This window comes from Drosophila obscura, unplaced genomic scaffold, assembly GCF_018151105.1.
Source record: "Drosophila obscura isolate BZ-5 IFL unplaced genomic scaffold, ASM1815110v1 contig_4, whole genome shotgun sequence".
In the NCBI taxonomy this organism is placed as follows: domain Eukaryota; kingdom Metazoa; phylum Arthropoda; class Insecta; order Diptera; family Drosophilidae; genus Drosophila; species Drosophila obscura.
In genome coordinates, this window is record NW_024542828.1 from 9,429,208 (window position 1) to 9,454,809 (window position 25,602).

At 45.2% G+C, this 25,602-nt stretch overlaps 3 protein-coding genes and 1 long non-coding RNA gene across 5 annotated transcripts; all 4 read right to left on the minus strand.

Annotated features, from left to right (window-relative positions):
- Positions 1 to 32: 32 nt before the first annotated feature.
- On the minus strand, positions 33 to 1,177 carry LOC111070130. The gene is made up of 2 exons (XM_022360461.2): positions 331 to 1,177; positions 33 to 265 (listed from the first exon to the last, which is right to left on the minus strand). The coding sequence occupies exons 1-2, from the start codon at positions 1,120 to 1,122 to the stop codon at positions 125 to 127; spliced, it is 933 nt and encodes a 310-aa protein (XP_022216153.2). The 5' UTR covers positions 1,123 to 1,177; the 3' UTR covers positions 33 to 124.
- Positions 1,178 to 1,963: 786 nt separating this feature from the next.
- On the minus strand, positions 1,964 to 4,335 carry LOC111069958 (adenosine 3'-phospho 5'-phosphosulfate transporter 1). Of its 2 annotated transcripts, none has more exons than XM_022360228.2 (4): positions 3,838 to 4,333; positions 2,704 to 3,760; positions 2,514 to 2,639; positions 1,964 to 2,426 (listed from the first exon to the last, which is right to left on the minus strand). In XM_022360228.2, the coding sequence occupies exons 1-4, from the start codon at positions 3,882 to 3,884 to the stop codon at positions 2,256 to 2,258; spliced, it is 1,401 nt and encodes a 466-aa protein (XP_022215920.2). In that variant the 5' UTR covers positions 3,885 to 4,333; the 3' UTR covers positions 1,964 to 2,255. The 2 variants fall into 2 exon arrangements, with proteins under 2 accessions (XP_022215920.2, XP_022215921.2); XM_022360229.2 differs by having other exon boundaries at positions 2,335 to 2,426; positions 2,514 to 2,653; positions 3,838 to 4,335.
- Positions 4,336 to 7,454: 3,119 nt separating this feature from the next.
- Positions 7,455 to 16,137, minus strand: LOC111070234 (insulin-like receptor). Its single transcript, XM_041594896.1, has 11 exons — positions 14,441 to 16,137; positions 13,777 to 14,355; positions 13,524 to 13,705; positions 13,162 to 13,441; positions 12,732 to 13,091; positions 12,386 to 12,617; positions 12,106 to 12,313; positions 11,896 to 12,013; positions 11,139 to 11,807; positions 10,754 to 11,061; positions 7,455 to 10,688 (listed from the first exon to the last, which is right to left on the minus strand). Exons 1-11 carry the CDS (start codon positions 15,801 to 15,803, stop codon positions 7,992 to 7,994), a joined length of 6,996 nt encoding a protein of 2,331 aa, XP_041450830.1. The 5' UTR covers positions 15,804 to 16,137; the 3' UTR covers positions 7,455 to 7,991.
- A 7,722-nt stretch (positions 16,138 to 23,859) lies between these two features.
- LOC121404769 lies at positions 23,860 to 25,257 on the minus strand. Its single transcript, XR_005968197.1, has 3 exons — positions 24,347 to 25,257; positions 24,127 to 24,287; positions 23,860 to 24,034 (listed from the first exon to the last, which is right to left on the minus strand). It is a non-coding gene; the product is annotated as an uncharacterized LOC121404769 (long non-coding RNA).
- Positions 25,258 to 25,602: the final 345 nt, after the last annotated feature.

A 25,602-nucleotide genomic window follows, 5' to 3' on the forward strand; every position in this document is an offset into this window, starting at 1 on the left:
CTTTTAAAACTGCCGCTTTTCGTCGTGTAAATTCGTTCTTATTTTATTTCCTAACAGATACTCGTAATCACATTTTAACTACATCTCTATACATAGTGTGAATGGGTGAATGATCGTCCACTGCTCATCCGTAGCTGCTCCGCAGATCCCTCGAGCGATAGGCGCCCGTTTGGTAGACGGGCTGCACCTGTCCGGTGAGCTGTTGGATGATGCCATTCACAGTGGTGGCTACGCCGCCCACCAGTTGGGCGGGCGTCACAGGTGGCTGCAAAAGAGAGTGTGAGCGGGGACGGGGCTCGTAATTCATTCATCGATCGTCGCTCGACTTACCGCTCCAGCTGAATCGTAGTAGACACGATTGGGCACGGGTCGGCGCACTGGGGGCGCCGCGTAGCTGGGATCCACGGCAGGATCGCTCTGTAAGTCGCCCGCAGCCAAAGGCGGCCGAATGGGGTCTGACAGGGGAACACCCGGCACAGTTGCGGCTCCAAGCACGCCAGGAGCGAACAGGGACAGCCACGTGGCGAACGGAGCATACGGGCGGACTGGCACGGGGTAGGGCGCCACCGGTGGTGGAATGGGGTCTGAGAGCAGACCGCCTAGGCCGCCGCCAAAGCCGCCTCCTAGCCCACCTCCGCCGCCGCCGTACCCACGGCATCCTCCTGGATAAACTTTGTACACATTCACATCGAAGAGGAAACGTCCCTGCTCGTCAGGATCCTTCTGGCCACCCTTGGCATCGCGTCCGAAGGGTGAGCAAGGACCTCCGCCTCCATAGCCGCCATACCCTCCGCCGTAGCCCCCATAGCCGCCATACCCGCCGTATCCCAAGTAAGGACGAGCCAATTTCCGGAGCTTCTTCTTGAGCAGCAAAGTCCTCTCATCGCCGACGGACTCGTCCAGTTCCTGGTTCGAGGCGCCCGCAAATTTGGCATTCTCCGTGTCCGATTTGGTGGGTGCAGCAGTGCCACTGCTCTGCCTCGTCTGCCGATTGCTCTGCGATGGGATGGTGTTATAGGAGTAGGGCGAGGGCCTGCGCCTGGGGTAATCGTAGCTGTAGCTGCGTGGATAGGCCACGGACCAACTAAGGGCTCCCAGAAGGAGAACAAGCAGCAGCTGCATGTCGAGGATACGCGGATTCACTGAGTCGTCGAAGACTTCTGCTCGGTTGGCTGGATGGACACGAACTGTTCCTCTGCTGTGGAGCATGCCCCAACTTATCACCTTACCGCTGTGCAAAAAAAAAAAACAAAAACCAATTTGGCAAATTTGTTGCTCTTCCCTTAGAAGGCAGCCCCAGACACCGACTGACGCTATTGCATAATGCCCTTTTTTTATTGGCTCGCATTTTTCCAGCGCATTGTTTTGATATGGTAATCTAGGCCGCCCACCCAAAGCCCCGGCCCCGGCCCCAGCCACAGCCCCAGCCCCAGCCCCAAGCCACCGGCATCATCATAATCATCATTATTACCATCATCATTATAGTCGCGTCGCCCACATGTGCCACAACAATAGCAAAGGGAAACAGCAACAACAACATGCTACACTCTGCGACTCATGTGCATTGACCTGTGTCAGCCAACGCGGCTGGCTGCTCTGCCAGCTCTCACCAATTGTAGTTTTTGGCCAAAAAAAGTTATTTCTGCCAAAAATGTAATATCAAAAGTGGGTCAATGTCGCCCTGGGATCGCACCTAATTAGTTGTGGGGGGGATGTACGGATCCATCTAACATTAATCACCTTTTTTTGTTGCTGTTTTTCTCAGTTGGAAACCTAATCTTTCCACGGCATCAGTTGACAACGCATCGTAGCAAATTCTCTCATTCGAGAGTCTTCAGATTAAGATTTGCATTGCCATTTGGGTAAGCCAAATCTGTTCAAAAATGAATCAGCTGGGCTACAATCAATCCTTTATCTAATAAGTATTTTTATTCGCCTTCCCTTTAAGTACACACTTCTCATGCTCATGCTGTGGCATATCATACCTAGACAATTTACTTGATGCACACATAAAATCGTTTGGCCTCCACAGGGGGGCAGTCTACTTAAGGTTACAATAAAAAGTATACACTTTAAACTTAAAACTAGAAAAACAAAACTGTACAAATGGGAAGAGAAATTCCAGCTGCGAGCTGCCTCTGTTGGAGAGATAGGAAGTAGGATCCGTAGTGAGCTTAGTATCCAGATAATAACTTAAAAACTGAGCTGGGAAGTCTGTGCGTTGTGTACGAGGCGCCGATACGCCAGGCCACTGGTTAGACAGCCATTTTGGGTTTGTTAGCCTCGGCCCGTTTGCGCATCGCCCTCAGACGCTGTGTGCAGTAGACGCGCAGAAAGATGGCCACGAAAACGATGAGAACACCAAAGATGCCCAGAGCCGACACGCTGTGGTGGTAGATGAAGCAAGAGAGCATGATGGCTACGGCCTGTGGGGCAAAGAGGATGAAATAGATAAGCGGGGTTCTGGGTTAGCCGAGAGACAGTTGAGTAAACAGAGAGTGGTGGGAAGTCACCTGACGCAGCGTCATAATGATGGTAAACACAACTGGGCCGAAGACATCGATTGTGTGATAAATAAACAATTGCCCGACCGCTGAGCAAATGGAAAGCACAACCATATCAAACACGAATTTCGGATGCTGAAAGTTGGATACTTGACGTGAGGTAGGACTAAACATAAATCGTGTGTGTAAATATATCTACCTCGGTGGCAAACGAAAGGGAGTCCATGAATCCGCCCTGCATGGACAGCGAGGCGCCAGTGAAGATCGAGGAGAAGAGATTAACGCCGCACATCATCTGGAGGGAGGTCATGCCGTAGCTCTTGAAGAGCGAGCCCTGCCAGTTGGCCGTGAAGCTGTCAAAGACCATGTACAAGGAGAGCAGGAATACGCCCGTCAGGGTGGTCACTCCGCTGGCTTTGTTGCTGTCCGCCGAGCCACTCATGAAGAAGATCATGCCCAGCGAGATTAGCACAGCTGTGGCGTACTCGTACGATTCGTACTTGGCTTTCGACATGATCTTGCCCATCACCATCACCGGGATTATTTTGCACGACTTGGCCAGCACCTGAGTGGGAAAGTTGACAAATTTCAGCGCCTCATACTGGAACCAGGCGCTCATTATGTTCGAGAACGAGGCATACGAATACTTGTAGAGCGGTGCACGGTGGCGCGTGGGCGAGGGCTGCCATTGCAGATAGATGAGGGCCACCACAAAGGCCAGCAGTCGGTTGGCAAACACCAGAAACTGCGAATCCTTGAACTTGGCACTCTCTCCAGCAAAGTTCAGGTATTTCTGTGTCATGATCTTCTCCTGCAGCACGCCCCAGGTCAAATAGGAGACCATGAGGCCGCCAAAGCACCAAAGCAGCTGCACAGCCTCCTGGGAACTCGTACGCTTGCCAGCCGCCGATGCTGCTGCTGATCGTTCCTTATCCGCTGCACTGGCCGCAGCATCCAATGGCTCGTAGCTGGAGTTGCCGGTGATGCACATGTTGATGGCCGTGTGCAGAAAAGTCTTGTTGCCCCTCTCGAGATAGCCGGTGCGTGCCACATATTTGTAGATGAGATAGCCGGGCACAAAGACGCAACTGTAGCCGAAGCAGTTCACCATCAGTTTCAGCAGCCAGGCATAGTCGGAGCTCTGGGCCTCCACCAGCTGCGACAGGGTCACATCCTTGGTGTAGAAGCCGCCCAGCGATGCTCGCAACAGGTCCGAAAAGAAGTGTATGACCAGCAAGCTGACCACGATGAAGGAGCTGGAATGGCCACCAAGCACCAAAATTGCTATGTAAATAAACGAGTAAATGGAAAATCTATGTGGCTGTGTACCCACCATATAATTAGCTCCGGCACTCGATTACTCATGGTGTACACGTGCATGCCACTCTTCTTTGGCAGAATTTCGCTGACACGTCCGTTCCTGGATACCGGGTTGAACTTCTTATTGAGCGGTCAGCCCTCGGGGGCGAATGAATATTTTTGCCGGCAAACGCAAGTCAAGTGTCAGAGGTTCAATAACCGCTCAAACTAGTTTTTGCATAGCATATGTGCTCCACGCCAACAAGAACAACAGCAGGCAGCAATAATTTATTGTGTGGAAGTTTGTTTATACAGACGTCGCGAGGGGTCCAGATGTGCGTGCGACTCTCTTGGCTTTGGTATGTCTTCTGCTCGCTCCAGACTCCAGACGGGTGCTTGGGTTCTGGGCGTTTGGCTGCTGCTGGCCGGCCGGCAGCCAGTTCTTTGGCCAGCTGTTTAAATATTTAAATTCAAGCTGGAGACATCACTAAATTTCGCATATATGTACCCCCCTCCCAACGTTTGCTATGGATGGCATAAAGTTGATAGTTTGTTTGTATCGGGTATACAGTATATCGATATAAATTCGTTAAATATAATATGAATATTATATCATCTGCTGAAGTAATTTTCTGAAATTTGGATCAATTGGACATTATTTTATTGTTGATACCGGTCATTATATCACATATTCCTGCGACTTTTTACTCTAGTCATCGGTGCACAGAAAATATCGGTATTTTTGTGCGATAAGCGAAACTCAATGGCGCTTTATTTTGAAAATAAGAGCTTACTGGTTTTTCAATTAACTGAAAGTTCCTGAAGTTTCAATCCCGATTGTGTGCCCTATTGCAACCTAATGAATCTACTTACAAATTTAAATTTTAGTGCCGGCTTTTAAATAATTGAATGTATTGCTAATTATTTGTATTGGTTTTTATTTAATTATTTGTTGTTGCTTATACAAACAGGAAACAATTAACTTAGCTTTATTTTTACAATTAGCTCTAATTAGAAATAATAAAAATATTGAAGCTTTTTGTTTTACTTTTTCTCCTTTTCTGTTTTACAATCTTTATGTGTAGTGTATTATTTTAATTTTATAATAATTGGTTTAAATGGTAGTTTACATATATGTATGTATGTATGCTTGTATCTGAGTGTATACACTAAAGCAGCGAGGGGCAAGGAAGGGCGGGAGCGGCGGCGACTTTTGGGGTGGGGGGGGGGCCAAACTATCCTGAATATATATCGCTATATAAGAAGTTGATATTTGGCGTTGTCGCGACTGCGCTCACATTTCCACATTAACTGTTGTATGTTACATTCAAAATTTAGTTAATTCAACTACTAAATATACATGCTACATAATGCTTTTGCTGCTTTGTTTATATATTTTTTTTTTTATTATTATTTAATTGTATTTGTTTAATGTATAATTCCGTTAATTGTTTTTACGTTTCTCTCGCTTTCGATATCGCTGTCGCTTTAAGTTTACAATTTTCGTTAGAATTTAGCTTTCTTCTTCTTCATTTATGTACATAAAAACAAAAGGAACTATATCTTTCAGTCTTTTTAGTGTGTGTGTGTGTGTGTGTATGTGTATGTGTGTGGGTGTATGTGTAAATGTGTGGTGTGGCTGTGTTGGTGTGCATGTGTAGAATATCTATTGTTTCATTATGTATATATTTAGCATATTACATATTTTAATTAATTTAATTTTGTTTGTTTTTATTTTTTTGTGTTTTTTTTTTAGTTTTTTTCAATAGTTTTTTTTTTTACTTCAGTTTTCAGTGTAAATATCGCTTGCTTCCCAGTTTTGTTTATATAATTAGCACTAGTGTTTTCCTTCTTTGTTTTTGTTTTGTTTTTGTTTTGTTTTAATATTAGTTCAAGTTGTTTCTTCTGCACAATTGTTTTTACAATCTAACCAATTTGTATAATTCATTTAAATATTTAATGTGTGTGTTCCTTGCTTCCGCTTTTGCATCTGCTAAAAAATAAATGAAGACACAGAAAAGCAGAATAAACGTTTGCACATGCGCTTTTTGCTTTTGTGTTTACGTTGCTTTTGCTTTTGTTTTTGCTACGGCTTTCTTGCTTTAGTTATTAAATATATATTTTTGCGTGTGTGTATATAGTTAAATATAATAATATAAAGAGCGAAGGCAAATATCGAATACTTTTGTTGTTGTTGTTGTTTTTTTTCATTTAAAAATTCCATTTGTTGCAGTTGTTAATGTTGCTGTTCTGGTTCTGTTTTTTGTTTTGTTTCTTTGCAAAAAGTTTTTAAAAGAGAATGTTGTGTGTGTGTGTGTGTGGTTCTCGTAACGAAATGTGAATTGGCTTATTGGGTTGATTGGTTTTCTTTTGCTAGAATTCATAGAACTGTCAGGATAGTGCACTCAGCAAAACATATCACGTTCAGTTCTTAAATCGGTCCACCCATATATATGTAAATATATATGTTTTTGTGTGTGTGTATATAATTTTTCTATTGTTTCGTCTATTATCTATTGTAGTAAAATTAAGTTTTTAAGAAAAACAAAATCCGTCCGGTTTCTTGTTCATATTTGAGTTTATGGCGTATGGCAGATAATATTTATCTAGGATTATCTAGATGTTTTTCTTGTACGGATGTGAGTCTATGGATGTGTGTGTGTGTAAGTGTGTGTTTTGTTGCTTTTCTTTCATCTATAGTTAGTACATAAAATGCTTTGCTTTGCTTTTGCTTTTGCTTTTTGCCTTTCGTGTAGTGTATATAGCATTAAAAACGACCAGCAGGCAGATTGTATACAATTATTTTATACTTATTTAGTATATATATGTATGTATATGATGCATCAGTTACTTAAGCTCTCAGTTTTTTTTTTCTTTCTGTTTTTGTTTTGACATTACGTTATGGTTTTCCTTATTCTCCTCTCCGCCATCTCCGAAGCTTGGCTTCAACAGAAATTAATTTAGAAAATAAAAAAGAAATCGAACAAAAGTGTTTTGCGCCTCGGCCTCTCTCGCTTAATGGTTACACATACACATCCTCTCGCTCGCTCTCTCGCTATCTCTCACTTTCTATCTCCATTCAAAAATTTACAAAATTCTATGTACAGACGACAATAAATATTACAATTATGAAATGTAAAAAGGGAGAAGAATCAGAGAAATATATAAGAAACAATCAAGCGAACACTTGGTAAAACAATAAGAAAAATAAAGTCAATCAGTATCAGAATAAATATAAATATAAATTAAAATCCAAGCATTCAATTTTAAATATATAAAAACGCACTAAAAACATTTGCTTGCATGCAGCTAAAATTAGTTGAGTACATTTAGATTTAGTGTGTGTGTGTGTGTGGGGGAAAAAGATATATATGGTATATATATATAACTGTAGATTGGTTTGGATCTCTGTGTGTACAATTTATAACTAGCTCTAGCTAAACTCAGTGAAGACAGTGTAATTCTGTATTTTGAATTGCTTGTTTCTGTTTCTGTGTAGTTTCTCGTTTCTTGTTTCTTCTGCTTGTACATTTTCCATATTCTTTTTGTTTTTGTTTTCTTAGCTATTTTGCATTTTCGATTGAACGCGTTTTGGTAGGTACTAAAAATTATCATGATAATTATTAAATATACATAACGTATAAGTATAAGTATAAGTAATAGTATAAGTAGTAGTAGTAGTAGTAGTTGTAGTATTAGGTAGTGGCTCATAATTCAATAATTTATAATTGGTAATTGGTAGAATTTGTATGTCTATTTAAACGGTACTTAGGTTGGTTGGTTGTTGGCTTTTGTACTTTTGTTATTTGCATGTAGGACTTGTTTTTGCTTCGCTTTCGCTTTTCTATCTGTTTGTCTGTTTTGTTTTGTTTTTGTTTGTTTGTTGTTTGTTTTTGTTGTTTGTTTTTGTTGTTTGTTTTGTATTGTTTTAACGGCTCTAGTTTCATTGATTTAAACAAAACAAAAACTATCGTGTGTAAATACTAAACGAATACGTTAACATAAATAGGCTTAATCCAAAAAAAAATGATTACAATTTATACATAGATGTGTGGGGGCGGTTGGGGTTGGGGTTGCTTGGCCTTAATCCTAAATTGTTAATCGAAGCGAATTTACAGTTCCCATAGGCATCTCCACTCCACTCTATTTACACTCTCTTTGCCTTTGCATCCTTTCGTCCCTCGTGGACTACGCTTCACGTCCTATGAATCCATTTGGTGGTGGTGGCCGCGTCGAACCGCTCGCCTGCCTCAGCCAGTTCTCCTTCAGCGAATTGGAAACATTACTGGCCGCCGCTGCCACTGCTTCAGCTGCTGCCCGCGCCGCTCCAGAGTTTGCCGCTGCAGTTGGCGACTTTCGCGTCTGGCTGACGCTTCGACTGCGCTGCGGATTCGGTTTGCTGGGCGCTCGCTGCCTGGGCCTACTCAGCGGCATGCGCTCCATTTTTATGTGCTCCACATGCTCATCATCCAAGTCCTCGTCTTCGTCTTCGTCGTCGTCGTCATCATCCTCGGCGTCGTCCTCCTCCAGGTCGTTGTCCTCATCGGAGCTGCTCAGACGGGACTGCGGTGCATGCATGAAGGCGTAGCTTGGATTGCTGCTAATTACCAGCTCTGGCTCGCTCATCAGCACATAGTTGGGATTGTCGTTTGCTCCTGCCCCTGCATTAGAGTTGGAGTTACCCTGACTCTGTCTCTGTGCCTGTCCCTGTAACGGACCCTGCCCCGTTGTGGGATGCATCATCTCGTAGTTGGGATTCGGACTACTGGTGGTCAGTATTGTGGCCTGTTCGCTATCCGTTCGTTGGCTCCAGGAGTTACCCGGCGACCTGGTCGTGCCACCGCTCGTTATCGACTCGTCCAGCTGCCTGTAGTTGGGATTATCGCTGATAATGGTCGATGCCCCGCCGCTGGGCGTCGCAGTGGGCGTGTAGAAGCGCGGTGTGCCCGTGTAGCTGCCCGCAGAGCCACTGCCGCCGCTCTCGATGGTGCCCAGATTGCCCATGGCCACCGGATGGCTGGTGAGGTTCGAATTGCTGCTGGTGCTGGGTGCATTCGAGGCGCTGCTCTTGTAGCTGGCATTGCTGCCGCTGCGCTTGTGGTTGAACAGATGACGATTGAAGATGTTGGCCCTGTTCCGCAGCGTGTCGGCCACGACTCGCTTCAGGCTGGGATAGCGGCCGCCGCCGCCGCTTGTACCTGTGTGGGAGCTGGCATTCGAACTGGCCGCCGAGGCCGTCGATGGCTGCAGGGAGGAGCCGCCTCCACCAATGCCAATCACATCGTCGGGCATGGAGCTGCTCATGATGATGGGCTGGCGAGACTTTCGCGGCAGCAAATGCTGCTCCCCGCTCAGCTTACCGCCGCCTCCACCACCGCCGGTGCTGCCGCTTCGGCTCGTGGGCAGCTCGGCAAAGTTCGGACTCGGATCGTAGATCTCGTAGCCCCGATCGGCGACCAAGGCCTCGGCGTCCGGCTGCACATAGGCAGACGCATCGTCGCCATGCGAGGCCCCCGCCGTGGGCATCGTCGACTGGGCGTCGGGAGTGCTGCTCACAATGAACCCAGACTGCAGGCTGAAGGGCGAATGGGTGACATGATCGTCCACCAGGGCAATGGGACTCTCTGCAGCCTGGTCAAGGGATGAGTTGGGGTCCATGTTGGACTTGTAGCCCTGATAGTCGCCCACCCTGAGCGGCATTGTGGCATCCTCCTGGTCCTGGTCCAGCGGCACTGCCGCAAAGGCATCGTTCTGGCTGCGCTCCTTGCGCTCCTTCTCACGGTGCACCAGTCCCGCCTCCGAGTGATAGAACGAAACGTCCTTGAACTCCGAATCGGGGCACTGCTGCTCCAGATACGCAATGATGTCCAGGAAACTGGGCCTCGCCGACGGCCGATGGTGCCAGCAGCGATGCATCAGCTTGTGCAACACATCGGGACAGTTCTCCGGCCGCTCCATAATGCAACCATCGATGACGTTGCGCAGCACCTGCTCGTTGGACATGCCCTGATAGGGCTGGGCCGCCAGCGTGGCCATCTCCCAGAGCACCACACCGAAGCTGAAGACATCGCTGGAACTGGAATAGACGCCATCGCGCAGACTCTCCGGCGACATCCAGCGCACGGGCAGCAGACCCTTGGTGCCCTTGCGGTAGTAGTCCGTCTCGTACACGTCGCGCGTCATGCCAAAGTCACCGATCTTCACCGTCAGATCCTCGGCGACCATGCAGTTACGTGCCGCCAGATCGCGATGGACAAACTTCTTCGCAGCCAGGTAGGCCATGCCGTCGGCTATCTCGATGGCCATCTGATAGATGCGGCCATAGGTGGGCGGATGGACATTACCGGTGACGCCGATGCGATTCAGATACGCCTGCATCGCTTCGTCGCGCTCCTCGGGCCGATGGGCGCGCAGATAGGACTTTAGATCGCCCTTCTTCATCAGCTCCATGACGACCAGGGCGGGCTGGCCCCGCGAGCAGACGCCCAGCAGTCGAACCACATGGAACGTGTCGAACTCCTTCATCACACTGGCCTCGCTGAGGAAATTCGTACGCTCCCTGTCGGTGGCATTCTCGTTGACCGTCTTGATGGCGCACTCCTGGTCGGCGTTGCCCTGCAGCGACTTCAGTATGCCCTCGTACACCATGCCAAAGGAGCCCTGGCCGAGCGGCGCCAACTGGATGATGTTCTCGCGCAGCACCTCCCAGTCGTCCGGTATGTACTGCATGCTCGCATAGAACGGATTCACGTCCGTGTTCATGTGCAGATCGTTGGGCCGTCCCTTCTTGCGCAGATGCCGCACATAGACCATCAGGCAGACAATCACCAGGACACAGATGATGCCCGAGAACCAGATCACGTACTTCTCATAGCTTGGTCGTGGCTGTGCGGGCAAATCGATTCATTTAGATGGGCGCAAAACTCAGAATAGGGCTGGCAAAAACTCACCTGAACATCGATGTAGACGAACTCCGAGTAGATGCCCTGCCCCGCCAGGGAATTGGCACGCACCCGAAAGCTGTAGTTGCCCTCGTTCAGATGCAGCGGATAGCCGTCGGTGAGATTGAGGAAATCCGCCACTAGGATGCACTTTTTCTCCTCCACCTGATCGGGTTTCTGCAGGCGATAGGCCAGCTCGTAGGCCACAATATCGCCATTGGGATCGCTGGGCGGCAGCCAACGCAATCGCACCGAGGACTGAGTGTTATTCGCGTTCTCCCGGGCCACAGTCAGGTTGCGTGCCATGTCGGCATCGTCTGTACAAAAAAAGGAAGAGCGAGAAAGGGAAGGTTCAGGGTTGACTGAGTGCGCTTCGGATGGCAGCTGTACTCACCCTTCCTGTTGGTCAGCTTGTAAATGGGATTCATGGAGCTGCAGATGGGCTCCTTGTCGGTGGGACCCGCTCGCTCGCGACATGCCACCACAAAGATCGTGTAGAGTGTGAAATGCCGCAGCCGCTTGAACGAGAAGGAGGTCGTGTTGGCCAGCACCTGGGCGCCCAGCACCTCGTAGTAGTCGCCGAGGGCCGACATTCGCGTCTCGTTCACCCACGCCTCGGGATCCACAATGCTCGGCGTCGATATGTTCAGGGGCTCGTCCTTGAGGGCACGCACATGCCGCAGCAGAAAGCTGCCGCCCAATCTCTCGAATCCAGACTCAAAATCAATATCCCGTCGCCGTCGGATGGCGTTTCCCGGACCACTGCCATCGTCAATGCTGTTGGCGGAGGGCAGCAGGCCGACAACCGCACCTGCACCGGCCCCAGCACCTGCGCCAGCCTTGCCCTGCGCCTTCTTCGGTGACGGCACGTAGATAAAGTTCTGCAAGGCATTCTCAAACTCCATCTGGGCGTGTATTCGGCGATCGTCTTGATCCCGATCGGCGGTCTTTCTGCTGCCCTCCTCGCATTTGCAGTCCCCCTCGCGCGTTAGGGGATCCGGTTGGGTTTTCTCTGCCGGCGTTGGGGCCACAATCAACTCATTGTCCATGGCCTTAACAATGGCTGTGAATGGCAAAGGGCAAAGGGCAAAATGGAAATATGGCTTAGCTTGGCTATGGCTTCTCCGGCTACAAAGGGACTCTGCACTTACGATCCACGCAATAGTTGCGCTGTGGCGTATCCTTGGCTGTCCGTATGGTCAGCTCTGCCTTGACATAATAATGCGTCAGCTTGCTGTACGGATACCTTGGCGGATTCCAAGTGACTTGCTGCAAATCGAAAACGAAATCGATATCGATAGATGTGTTAGTGTCAGGCAAGCCCTTTCCCCATCCCCCATTCCGCCCCCAATCATACTCACAATTTCCGAACTGGAAACCGAAGTGGCCGTGATGGCCGGCACCATTGACGGCTGGGCGGGCATCGTGCGAAAGTACATGACATCGCTCTGGCCATTTGTCGACTCGGAGGAGATGGCCATGGTGCGCACATAGAACGCATACTGCGTGTAGGGTATCAGATCGACAAAGATGTGGCCAAACACCTTAATCGGATCACTGACGGTCCATCTGCAGCGGAGGAGAACGGAGAAAGAGTGTCACAGCGGGAGTCTATACGCGGAAATAAAATGAGTTCTCTACCTGTCATCGCATGGCTGGTAGCTGCTCTTTGTGGCATTGCCATACGGATCGATCATATGATAGAACTGAAAGCCAATAAATGCACGCGGATCCTTGAAGAATATCGATGTGTTGCTTATCGTCTTGTTCGAGCCCACTGGATCGCCCAGGATCACGGATTCTTTATCCACCTTCACTAATGCAATGCGGGGTCTGGTGCCGTCCACTGTAACCAGTATCTTGGCCGTGCCACCTGTCAAAAGAGAGCGAGAGAGCGAGCGAGCGGGAGAGAGAGAGAGAGCGGTTTAAGCTCAGTAAAATATTCTCAGAATTCCCTGAGTCTCTGAGCTCTGAGCTCGGCACTCACATGATCCTCGATTGCCATTCGAATCGGTGGCCACTTCGCTCTTGTTGAACGACTCCGGCTTGGAGGCCATCATCGGGCGCAGTTCGTTGATCGTCGACACGCACAGCTTTCGATTGAAGTGAAAGAAGACGCCACCATTTCGTATGTACACCGTCTGATTGGGCCCCCAAATCTCCTCCAGATCGTTGTTCTCCAGCACATACAGAGCGTACAGATTCTCCAGCATGGGCGCGCCACGTATCTCACGCAGTGCCTTGAAGAACCGCAACGAGGTGAGGCCATAGGTCAGATGCACCTTCAGGTAGGTATCAATCGTGTGCACCGATGCCAGTCCAAACTCCAGGGCCTCCATAATGTGTGCTACAGCAAATGTAGCCAATAAATCAATCAGTAAACAGGAGACACAGCAAAGAAAGCACAGAAAACTTACATCTGCCCTCGCGTTTGATGCTGATGGTGAGGCCATTGTTTGGTCCGATTCTGGTGCAGCCATGAAAATCTCTCGCCCGCACCAGACTATCAATCAGTTCACCCTCGCAGGTCTTCTCGCACTGGCCCTGGCACTTGACGCAGGTGCTGTTCTCCATTTGGTAGCCCTTGGGGCAGCGTGTCGTGCACTGGCCATTGTAGTGGGCCAAAGGCATCTCCTTGGTCTCGTATTTGGTGCCAATCTGTTCGCACATTTCGGCCGTGATGCAGCGTCTGTCGTACTGTCGTCATAGAAGATTCCATTTTCAATTACAATATTAATTTCATTATTCATTTTTAATTTTTATTGCGATATAAACTTACCCGATAGAAACCCTCTGGACAGGTATCCACACAGGTGGTATTGTATATCGATAGATAGCGACAGCTGATGCACACATTTTGGCCATTGTGGCCATTTTTGTCCTTGATGCAGCCACCCAGACAGGCCTTGTTGCAGCAGTGCTGCTCATCGATGCAGTTGTTGCGGCACTCCTTGGGGCAAACTGTAAGAGGAATGGAATGGAGTGGAGGCGTCACAGCGAGCTCTGAAGAATTCCCATAGTTGCCCACTTACTTGTCTGACACGATTTGGTGTCCCAGCAGTAGCGCTTGTGGTCCGCATCCTCCGGGCAGCTGACACTCGGCTCGCCACCATTCGAACCGTTCATGTCCTGGACATCGCCGCCCTTGATCTCGCCCGGACACTTGGGGCAGGTGGCCTCGTTGCGATTCGTTTGCAGCACCACCTCCGACTTGGTGGCATTCTCGGCCATGATGTGCAGCCAGTTGACGGTGTGCACAAAGCACAGCGTCGGATTCTTCTCGATGCGCACACCCCCATTGGCGATGGCCCGCAGCTTGGACAGTCCCAGATCCTGCAGATCGCGATTCGAGTAGACCACCAGGGCGTACCCATCGAACAGTATGTTGCCGCGTATCACGCTCAGATTGGGGAACACCTTCGACAGCGACACCAGATTGTTCACCCGATACACGAGCACATATTCGGTGACCTCCGTCAGCTGCGGATACGACTCGTTCAGATGATCGGCATCGTTAATCAGTGTGATCAGCAGGAAGCCCTCAATGATGGTGCAGTTGGACAGCTGACTGAACTCCCTGGCCGTGTTCCGTATGTCCATTGACTTGCAGGCTGTTGAAGGAGCAGCAAAAAGAAAGCAGAACACAAGCATTTAATGGAGATCTCATTACCCCAATTGAATTCAACTATAACTTACTTCTTTCGTTGTGTGACAATCGTATCTGATCGTTGGGCCTGCCGCTGCTGCTGCCACTGCTGCTGCTGGCCCGACGCAATCGGAACTCAATTCTATCGGATATATCGTCCTGCGTATGCTGATGCTGATGCCGATGCTGTTGCTGTTGCTGTTGCTCCTGTTGCAGATTTTCATGGGTTTGTTCTTGGTAGATCTCATCTGGTTGCGGTTGCCGTTGCGGTTGCAGTTGCATGGCTGTGGTGGCATGCAATGCCAGCAGGCCAGCTAATATCAAAGCCAGACTGGGTATTCCATTATGCTGATGCTGATGATGGTGACGTTGGTGTTTGTGATGAAATCGTTGACGCCGCTGCTGCTGCTGCTGCTCCTGCTGCTCCTGCTCTTTCTGTTTCTGTTGTTGAACTTGTGATGTGGCACGTTTACTCCCTAGTTGTTGTAGTTGTAGTTGTTGTTGTTGTTGATTATGTATAGAATTATATTTGTTGTATTTTTTACGGCTTAAACTCAGTCTTGTTGTGGTTGCTGCTGATATTGTCTCCAACAGCAATAGGAATTTTGTATAATAATTTACATATTTTTGTTTTAGTTGGTTTTGTGGCTCCCGCTTCTGCTCCTGCTTCTGCTCCCGCTCCTGCTTCTGCTCCTGCACCCCCTGCTGCTGCTGCTGCTGCCTTCTACGTCGCTTTGTGAATATGGCACTATTCTGCATGAGCAGCAGCAACGATTGCAGCGTTCTCAGTATATTGTGGCAATTGCTATAGATATTGAAGTGATCCTGCCGTAGCCGTCGATTGTTCTTTGTGTTGTCTCTATAATCATCATCATCGTCATCATTACCATTACCATTACCATCATCATCATTATCCTTTCTTCTGCATTCCAATTTTCCTGCATGTACGAAATACGTTCCCCAATCAAAGTTGCACCATAATGGTTCTTCCACCCACTTAATTGGACGTTCTACAAATGTAATTGTATTTGATTCAAAGCAAAATTCTGCTACGTGTGATATTCTTGGCCGAGTTGCCACCAGAGTTGGTGATGGTGATGGTGATTCCACTGCTTTAGTTACACAGCAGCCACATGTCTCCTCAGTCATTTGTTGCCGACACAAGACACAAATGTTGCTGGGCGATAATGTTGTTGCTGCTCCTGCCGCTGCTCCGATTGTTGTTGTTGTTGTTTTTGTTGTTGCTGTTGTAGCTAATACCTCAATTGTTGGTGTTATTGCATTATTATTGTAGAATGCATTATATTTCAAACAATTTATCTTCGTTCTTTCCCCTAACGTCGTCAACTTTTCCTCCTTCCTAGACACTGACGTCAGCGTCGCTGCTGACGTCTCCTCTTGGATATTGGACATCTTTCGTTGTTGTTGTTGTTTTTGTGGTGTATTGGTGTTGTTGAAGTATTTTTTTTGTTTCTAATCCCTTTAGCAATATGTTAATTTGGGTCTCCGGCCCCCGCTAGGTAATCATTGTGTTGTGTCCCGCTCTCACTCTCTGCAGGCAGGCAGGCCCTCTGCTTGCCCTATGATTGCACCGTAATTAGACTCTGCTTGCACTACTGCTTTCCCCACTGCGTATATGACGTCCGAAATGACGCTACAGTCAACCAGTACGTAGTTTCCGTCGACGCAACGTTCTGGAATGGTATCTGCTGTTGTTTGAGAGCCGCCGCTGCCGTCTCGCGACTGCTGTAACTGTAATGGCAAAAAAAACAGAGTGTGCAATTGTTGTTGTTAATTCTTTTTGCTTTGCTTTTTAGAGAAACTTAGAAATAGAAAAATAGAAAACAATAGCAATAATTTTATGCGAAAAAGGGCGCCAAGTGCTCGACACACGTGTCGCTATCGGCGTCAATGGATCGGCTGGGGTGCTATGGGGCGGTAATGGGGATCATGACGGCCCGGCAAGCTGTCGCACGAACCTACCGTGACCGTGTGTGTGTGTGTGTGTTTGAACGTGTTTCGAGAGTTCGCGGCGAATGCTGCAGTCGTTAAACTCAAATTAAAGCCTGTATGACATTTTACAAATGATTGCATTCACTTCTTAAAATTCAACAGACTGACTAATTTAATGTTGGGAGAGTTGCCTAGCTTCTGAGTGTGTTTGATCAGTTTTATTTTTTATGTTACTAGTTTCTTCCCATTTAGTTGATCCAGCATTGTGCCGGGCCTAAAAGTATGCTATGGAAACCGGCCAGCGTGATTTTCGATTCACATGATTTTTCCTTGTCTTTTGCTAGAATTTACCATTTTGGCTCCTTGATTTCTTTAATATGAATAAAACAACAAATAAAAAAATCGGATAATGCATATTCGATCAGCTGAGAGCATTCGATCTCAAGCTATAGCCATCCCACTCTAGCCTCAAAATAATTTTATGCGGAGAACAAAAGAAAAGAAAAAAAATAGAATAAATAAAAAAAATGGCAAGCATATTGTCGCTTTCGCTCCCGCTCTCTCTCTCTCTCTATCTCTCTGCCTTTCTCTCGTAGCCACTACTGCTGGCATTGACGTTTGTTTCCATGACGCGTGTGTCGGCAAAGCAGAGTGAAAAAGCCGGCAAGGAGCAGCGTAGCAGCTCAGTCGAGTTGTAAAAACGTAGTAAAGAGAGACACCTAAGCTTGTGTGTGTGTGTGTCGCTGTGTCTGCTTACTACGTTGTAATTCATCAACTTCTGCTACTGCTGCTGCCACACATTTTACAGGGTGCCCTGCGCGTTTCTTTCGGGGCGTATGAGCACCAAACCAGAATCCAGAATGCGACTGCGTGCAAAATGTGGCTGACAGGAGAAGGAAAAGCATGAGAGGGCATGAGCATGACCACCACCACCACCCACTATTATGTGTAGTTGCTGCTGTTGTTGTTGTTTCTGTTGCAGTAGTACAAATTCTGCTGCGTAGTTGGAAACGTAGTAGATGTGCCTACATACATATGTACATACATACATACGCACACTCCCTCTCTCATTTATACAACTTTGTTCTTGTTTTTTTTTGCACACATTTTTCTAGCTTGCCGCCCAAAAACAACGCACACACACACACACAATCGAGCATACAAAGCTCCCTCTCTCTCTCTCTCTCTCTTTCGCTGCATAAGAACTGTTCTCTCTCTGACGTTGGACTTGCTCTCTCACGCACACGCTCTCAGCTAATGCTGCTTGTTTATTATGCTTTATTTGTTGTTTTTGTTGTTGTTGCTCTTATTGCGCAGTAAAAAATAATACACTGAACAAATGACAGACCAAAAGCAAATGTTGCGCTATAAATACATTAAAAAAAAAACTCAAATAAAATAATTAAATGCTTATAACACATAAAACTAATAGCTCGCACTGCACAAAAAATCATCATACCCCTCAGCAAGGGCATAAACTAATGCCGACCGCCATGACACCTGCCCCACGCTCGCGCTCTGACCAAGCTCTCTCCATCTCTGATTCTGGGTGTTTCTGCCGTGCCGTACTCGTATCTATGACAAAAAAAAAAACATCCAAGCAGGGCTGATGGATGGCTGACTCTCAAACTGTATAGACACTGTGACCCAGATTACAACTTAATAGCGAAACAAACTAACACTTCCGGACAGCAAACATTATCGAGATCCCAGCTGACAAGAGAAAGGGTTACAACAAAGGCATCCACCATCCACACTCTTCTTAAACATCAAATTAAAACAAACATACGGTGTCCAAGCAGATCGTTGTTTTTGCTGTTGTTTAATTTCGGCTAACGCGGCCTCAGGCGCCACCGTGCACGCGCCTCGTAAAAAGTTTAAAGGTGCAATTGGCACGCTTAAAAGCAATTTGTGCATGTTTTCTTTTATTATTATTTGTCGTTGTTTTCCGCTCTTTTTGTTGTTGTTGTGTTTCTTCTCTTTTTTAAGTGCAAAAACGAAAAATTGCAACAACAAAATGTGGATTTGTGTAGATGGGTCTCGAATGGGAGTTACCTCTAGAAAAGGGGCTTCGTGTGGTGTCTCCTCTGAATTACATTGCTTTGGATTTAAACCGTTTGTCAGCTGCTTGGAAACTATCCTGCACTGCTTTGGTTCTGATTTCAAACGCACTGCTCGAGACCATGCTCTAGCTTAGTATTCTGTGGAAGTATGCACCTTAGGGTTTATTTTTTTACATTTCTGATCAGATGAATCGTTTCTTTATGACATCTTAGTAACGTTCTTCTCTTCAACGCACCAGCTTACGATAATTTGCACTGCTTTCATCAATACATTTTAAATGCAACTGCTTATCATAACCCATTCTGCGATCTGCTTGCTCACAGATCTGCCAAACGTCCCCCGCACCTAATATACCCCTTCGCCCTTCCACAGAATGAGTAACGAGCGTACAAAATGTTGAGCAAAAAACGAAAACACTATAAAGAAAACAAATACAAGCACAAATAATTCCAAGAAATTTACAAAATGCATTGTTACGCACGCGCTGCACTTTTACATTGCCCTGACTCATGTGCAGCAGCGGGCAGCAGCTCAGTCAGACGGCAGAAATAGTAATAACAGCAATAATTATAATAATAATAATAATAACAATAACAACAACATTAGCGACAACAGCCAGGCCACAGAATGCCAGAGACCGAAAGATCCGATCCGATCCGACCAAGCTCTCCGACCAAAAGCCAACAACATTCCAATCCGACACAAAGTTGCCAGACCAGTTAAGAAGCAAGAATGACAAACAACACAACAGAAAAACAAAAACAACAACAACAACAACAACAAAACATAATACAGAAACAACAGTAACAGAGTCAGCAACAGCAGCAAAAACAGCAACAGGCAGCAGAAAAATGAAGAAGTGGAAAAAGACAGAAAGAAATCCCCAGCTCGAATGCATGAAATATTTCTTATGCTCCAAATCCGACGCCAATCACCTACTGGTCAAGTCAAGTGTTGTTATTTTCTAGATATTGTCGGTCTTTTCCACTGATATCTCAACAAAAACAATACAAATTATTGGATTATGATAAGCAAAAGTTTTGTGGTAGACTTTATGGGAGGAGAAGATGTGTGGATTGGATTGGATTGGATGATATCTAAGCCCAGAGCGAAACCTGATTTCCAAAGATCAAAATCAAATCGAGCGCAGAGCTCTTCCGAATTATATATGCATCTACATATATAAATTAAACTTTTTTTGTTGTTTTTTTTTTGCTGTTTTTTGTTTTCTTGTATGGTGATCAAAGTCGTTTCCCTCGAATACTTCCCATTCATAATATCTCAATTCCACAGATTTGTCACATCATCTTCATCATGATCATTATGAGACGTGAATTCCACTAGCTTATTTAAGCGACTGTTACCCATACATTTTGTTGCAGGTTCTTATAATATATTTATTAATAACTAAAAGCTTTTAATGTTGAATAAATATTTAAGAGATACTTGGAAAGAGAGGTATTACTGGGGGGAAGCACAGCCACAGCCAGTCAGATTTCATCACATATGAAACACCTGACGTGGACATGGACATGGACGTGAATGTGGACCTCGGTATGAGTATCTGTATCTGATCACATGTGGCGCCTGTGGCGCACTCGTAATCTTCCCCTTACCGGCACACAGAATCTGTCCAGTCATTTCCACCAACTTAGATCTACCAATTTGATGTCCGCTTCAGCCAACTAAAAAGTGACTAGTATGCCACTTAAATAGTTTTTATTTTTTTGTTAGTTGTGGTGACTTTTACATTGTATCAGTATGTGTGTGTGTGTGTGTGTGTATTTTCTATTGTTTTGCTTGATATGGGCGGCTTGGGTTGTGGGGGGAAGAGAACGGCAACAGGTATGGGCAGGCCAGGCCAGGCCCATACGTATCGGGAGGTGCGAGTTCCAGATAACCAACGTGACGCCGCCTCACGCGAGATAAATAACTTTGCCCCAGAGACAGAGAGAGAGAGAGAGAGAGAGAGAGAGGGAGGGAGAGAAACTTTTGCTAATAACAAATATGACATTTAAATGCGACTAAAAAGGGGGGTGGGGTTAAAGATATACATACATATGTATATTGTACGTGCAGCTGATAATAGCATTTTCTGATATGTATAAACACATTACAGCAGGAATGATATGGCATGTGGTTGCGGAAATTGCAATGAATTATTTCATCATTTTAGGAAATATCCTGGCTGAGGGATTAAGCATAGCAAAGTTATTTCTGGCCTTTAATTCGCTATCTAATTAATTGCAGCTTATATTTAAAGCAGAGCTAAAGATGCCCTGACTTTAATGCAATAGATAATACGATCACGTTGTTCTTTTTTTTTTTTATCAACTTTTTGCACTGTTTGAGTTCCCAAACAAGTTGTCATTTTCCCCCACAAAAATTTCCATTCCCTGGGGGGTGGGAGATGACTTTCTTTATGTCGTTTGGTGCCACGTTTAGTAATCTTTGTAAATAAGCTGCCAACCAAAAACAGGTACATTAACTTGACTCCCGGGGCCTGGTTTGGTGGTATGCACTTTCCCAATCTAGTCGACTATTTTTGTTGCCCCTCCCTTTTTTTTACGACCAACAATTGCCCCGAAATAATGGCCGTTAATTTCAAATGAATTCAAGTCGTAAAATTGAGTAAAAAGTGCCCTGTGGGTGGGTGGACGGGTACTGGGTACTCTTTTGCGGCTGTGCCAGGCGGTGCTCTCCCCTGGATTGGGAGCAGTATAGCGACGCGACATTACTTGAGAGAAGTCGTTAAACCATGTTGAGGGTTCATTGTGGGGTTAGCGGGACACACTCAGTAGTTTCTTGGAATTATGAATATGCGGGGTAGATAATCATAATGTTATGTGCGAGAAATTCAAAGATAAAATTATTCTATTTTGCTAGTCATTTTTGGGAGCATTTCAGAACCTAAATGTATGTTTTCTACGGTGTGTCAAGTACCAGCAAGACTTTAAATATTTGTATTTTGTTATTTCATGCGCTTGGTTGCCCACTGCTAACATTTCTCCGAGATTTATGTATGATTCAGCAACCAGAACACAGAAGGAGGACGGCTGAAAAAGTATTCTGCCCGAGAGTGCAAAAACATAACTAATTAACAAATAAAAAAACATTAGCCCCCATCAGCATTATTGCGCCTTTTTTCTCACACTCATTGTAGGACAGTGTTTTTTTTGTGTAATTTATAAATTGACTCGCTTGGCTAGTTAACGATTGATTTCTTTTTATTTTTCTCTCTTTTCTCTCTTTTTGTTCGAGTAATTTTTCTGATTTAGTGAATGCCGTTGTGGCTCATTGTGGTTGCTGTTTTTGCTGTTGCTGTTGATTGGAAGCACTCCACTTCGGCTTCGGACTTCCAAAACCACACGACTCTACGCGACTCTACACGACTCTACGTGTCGACTCGATGCGACTCTGTCTTGTCGTTTGTTTGTTTGCACGTTCATTCATAAGCTCGAATAAAATTCAAAAACAAACACAACCGCCAGCAACAAACAAAATTCCAATAAAATTTTCATTAACACACAAAAAAAAAAAAACCAAATTCCACGAAATAGAAAACCCAACAAAAACGGGGAGATCCGTTTCGAAAAAAAAACAAAAAAACGAACATAAAACGTAACGAAGCATACCCAAAACATCATCAACAATAGCAAAGCGAACCGCCATCGTAGGCCTAGCCCCCCCAAAAAAAAAACCCGTCGAAGCCAAGCCATTCGGATCGAATCCAAAGAGACCAAACCATTACAAGAGACACCTGCGAAAACGCACAAATAATAATGAAATGCCAGTGCGCCGCTCTACAAGAAATTAACTCCGATACGTGAGCATACAAAGTAAACGGCTTTTTTCGGGGCATTCCACATTCCACACACACACACACACACACACACACACACCAAAAACACACAGCGCAGCGAAGAGAAAAGACGAAAGCGGATCGGAAATTCCAAGATCATGACGTATGTATGTATGAAATGTATGTATGTGCACGCACAATGTCATGTCGTGTCATGGATGCCACTAAATCTGCCATCAGCCATGGGCGATGATTTTGTAAAAAACGGATATGGATTACATAGAGATCAGCTAAATACAGACCAGCGATAAGAGATGATATGGAATGGAGATAAGTAAGGACCAGAGAATTTAGACGCTCATAGTCATAGTCATGACTACATGTGTTTTGTTTTTAATGTTATATCTATAATTATCGCATATTAATATCCCATTTGGGCTCTAACTTATTTTAAATCCTTAATTCCCAAGTCCTACAGTACCCCAAAAAATTCCATGCATAGAACAATCGGTAAGCGTGTCACCAATAAATACACTCCACCGATAACAAGCATAAAGAGCCATCCTCATATCAAAAATCTATTAAGTTATGGCAACAAAAAACACAAAAAAAAAACAACAAGAAAAAATAAACCACCTGATTAAAAATACAAAATACCGAATACCGATCTCTGTGCGTGAACCAAGTCCAAGTAAATGGCGCGGCGCGTCCAGCTGTCGCTTTGAGCGACAGTTGGCCAATTGGAGATGTCTCGCGATAACGATAATAGCCAGGACTGAGATTTGTGATTGGAACACAAGCACACACAATCAATGGTCGTGTCGTGCATTGGCGACGTGGCTTAAGAGGACAAATCGCATGATGTATGCTAGAGATTGATTAATCCCCGCCTACCTCATACAAGAGATAGCACATTTCCAGTACCTACATAAATCCTTTTTGACCAGATCCCTAATTTGCAAAGGATCATCTTTGGGCGATCCTTTAAACAGCAAACAATCAGAGACACAAAACTTAAGCCTAGAGAAACTTTCATTCTCGTGACTTTCACCATTCCGCTATGCTATGGCCCCCACTAAGACCTTGTACATATGTATGTACTCGCATCACATGACCAAAAACCCGGTAACCGGTAACCGGGCAAAGCTCCAGGAGAGCCTTGTGACAATCCCAATAAGCAGTCACGTTCGTATCAAAATATACATTGTTGATTGCACACACAAGGTATTTTATTTTTGCTATTCATTCTTGTTGTTTTTATCGCATCAGTCGAGTATTTCACACACGTCATCATTGTTATCATTATCATCATCACCACCCCAGAGATTGTAGCGGGGGCGCGCGCGCGCGCTCGCTCTCCATCCTTGGGGTATGGGATTGGGATGTGCTGCCGTTGTTTTTCCAATTGCATTTTTACTACGATTGTGAAACAGCACACAACACACAGATGCACTGCTCGCATATGTGTTTGTTCAATGAATTATTATTATTATTCAGTCGATCGGCAGGCATTGAATTTCACAATAACAATAACAAGATAAGAGAGGTAACCCCCCTGTAACCCCGCTACCTACCCACCTCCCCGTTCCATGGGCCCCGCGTAGTAGTGTAGTGCTATGCGATTGTTCCACTAAAATTATTGATATAGACCAAAGTTCGTTTCAATTTATTAGTTAAAAAATTTCCTAGAACTCTTAAGGGATTAGTGACTGTTAGTAAATCCCCGGCCATATCGTAGATATTACTCCGAAAAAATAATCTCCACTCAATCACGATTCCTTGTAGATTTTGATGGCAGGTGGTTTTGGCTCCGCGTTACAAGTGACTTTGGGGTTGATGGAGTTCAATGAAAAGCATTCATAAAATAACCCTCCTCCACTGTTCCCAACTATTCCCCATTTATAGAGCAGTATTTACCTATGACACATATTGTCGTTGTACTGCTACAACATGAGCAATTTTTATGTCATTTCCGGTTCTATTTTCCCCCGCCGCCACCGACTCTTCTGACCTATTTATTTTGTTCGTCATGTTACGAAAAAATAGCACAAATTTCCGGGAAGTGCTACTACTAAAAGCTGGGGAAGGTTATAAAAAGCTCTAAAGGATTTTCATTGCTCGACTATATGATACCCACCATGCGGTGCTCATCAGAGAAGAATTTTCAACTTGATCTTTCCCTTGAGCTCAAAAATGCCAAAAATGTTTCGTGTGGATGCATTCATTTAAATCTTCATTAAGATCACAGATATCTACTATATGTCGAGGCCGAAAGATTTGTATAATCGAAATCAACAGACGATTGAATATATTTAACTAATTTAAACATTAAAATCAAAGATTGCTCGTCACAGTTTTCCAGTCCTGTTATCTGTGCATCTTGATTGTGGATACTTCCAGATAATTATCAATTATAATTGATCGATTGAATTATACCAAAAACGATCCGAAAGTGAGATCAAGAAGATAACTGTACACAGCAGGCTATTAATCCGATATTATATGCCCACTCATACGCTGGGTAAACCGGAAATACGTTGATAAAATAGATGGCCATAGCTCCCAAGGTATGTAGGCACAGAATAATAAATACCCTTTCAATGACTGTAGATGTCATGGATATACATACATACATATCTATCGAGTACACATAGTGGTAGTTGTTCAGCTTCGACGACAATCAATTGCAGTCTTTAAGCTTTTGACAGGGGTCTCCGTCTCCTCCGCCGATACTGGCCGTAAATTACGATTAAATACCCGTATACCATTTCTATACCGTATAATCTTTTGTCAACTATTTTTTGTTTACTTAGTATTTTCATTGGAATTCGGCACATTTTGTGGCTGGTGCTTATTTTTTGTCGGTATTTCGTTTATTGTTTTCGCTTCTCAGAAGGCATCGCATCGATTTGCCCGAACAGCATCGATATTATCATAGGGTTGGGGGTTGCAACTGGAGCTTTGACAATCTCGTTTGTGGACCAATGTGAAAAGGAATGTACAAATGGCTATACTTAAATCTATCAAGTTTCCTTTCGTGGAGTTTCATTTTGATTTATTTATTTTATCCATGCTTCAAATTTATATTTAAATAATATTTTCATTGGTTTCTGTGATATTTTATGCAATTTTATCCGACTTATCCTTTCGTAGAATTTACAATTTTTATTACTTTGCCGTTTCTACATGTTGATTTAATTTTAATTAACTTTAATTAAAATCCGTTAACTACTTGAAATTCCGAAATGGGGAAAACAAGTTTCGCTGATCAATTGAATCGTGTGAAATATCTCGTTTCATTTTTCTCTCTCTCCCCTCTCCCCTCCCCTCTCTCTCTTTCTGTTTCGGTTGTAGTTTCATAATGTCTAGTAATTAATGCTTTGGCAATAATAT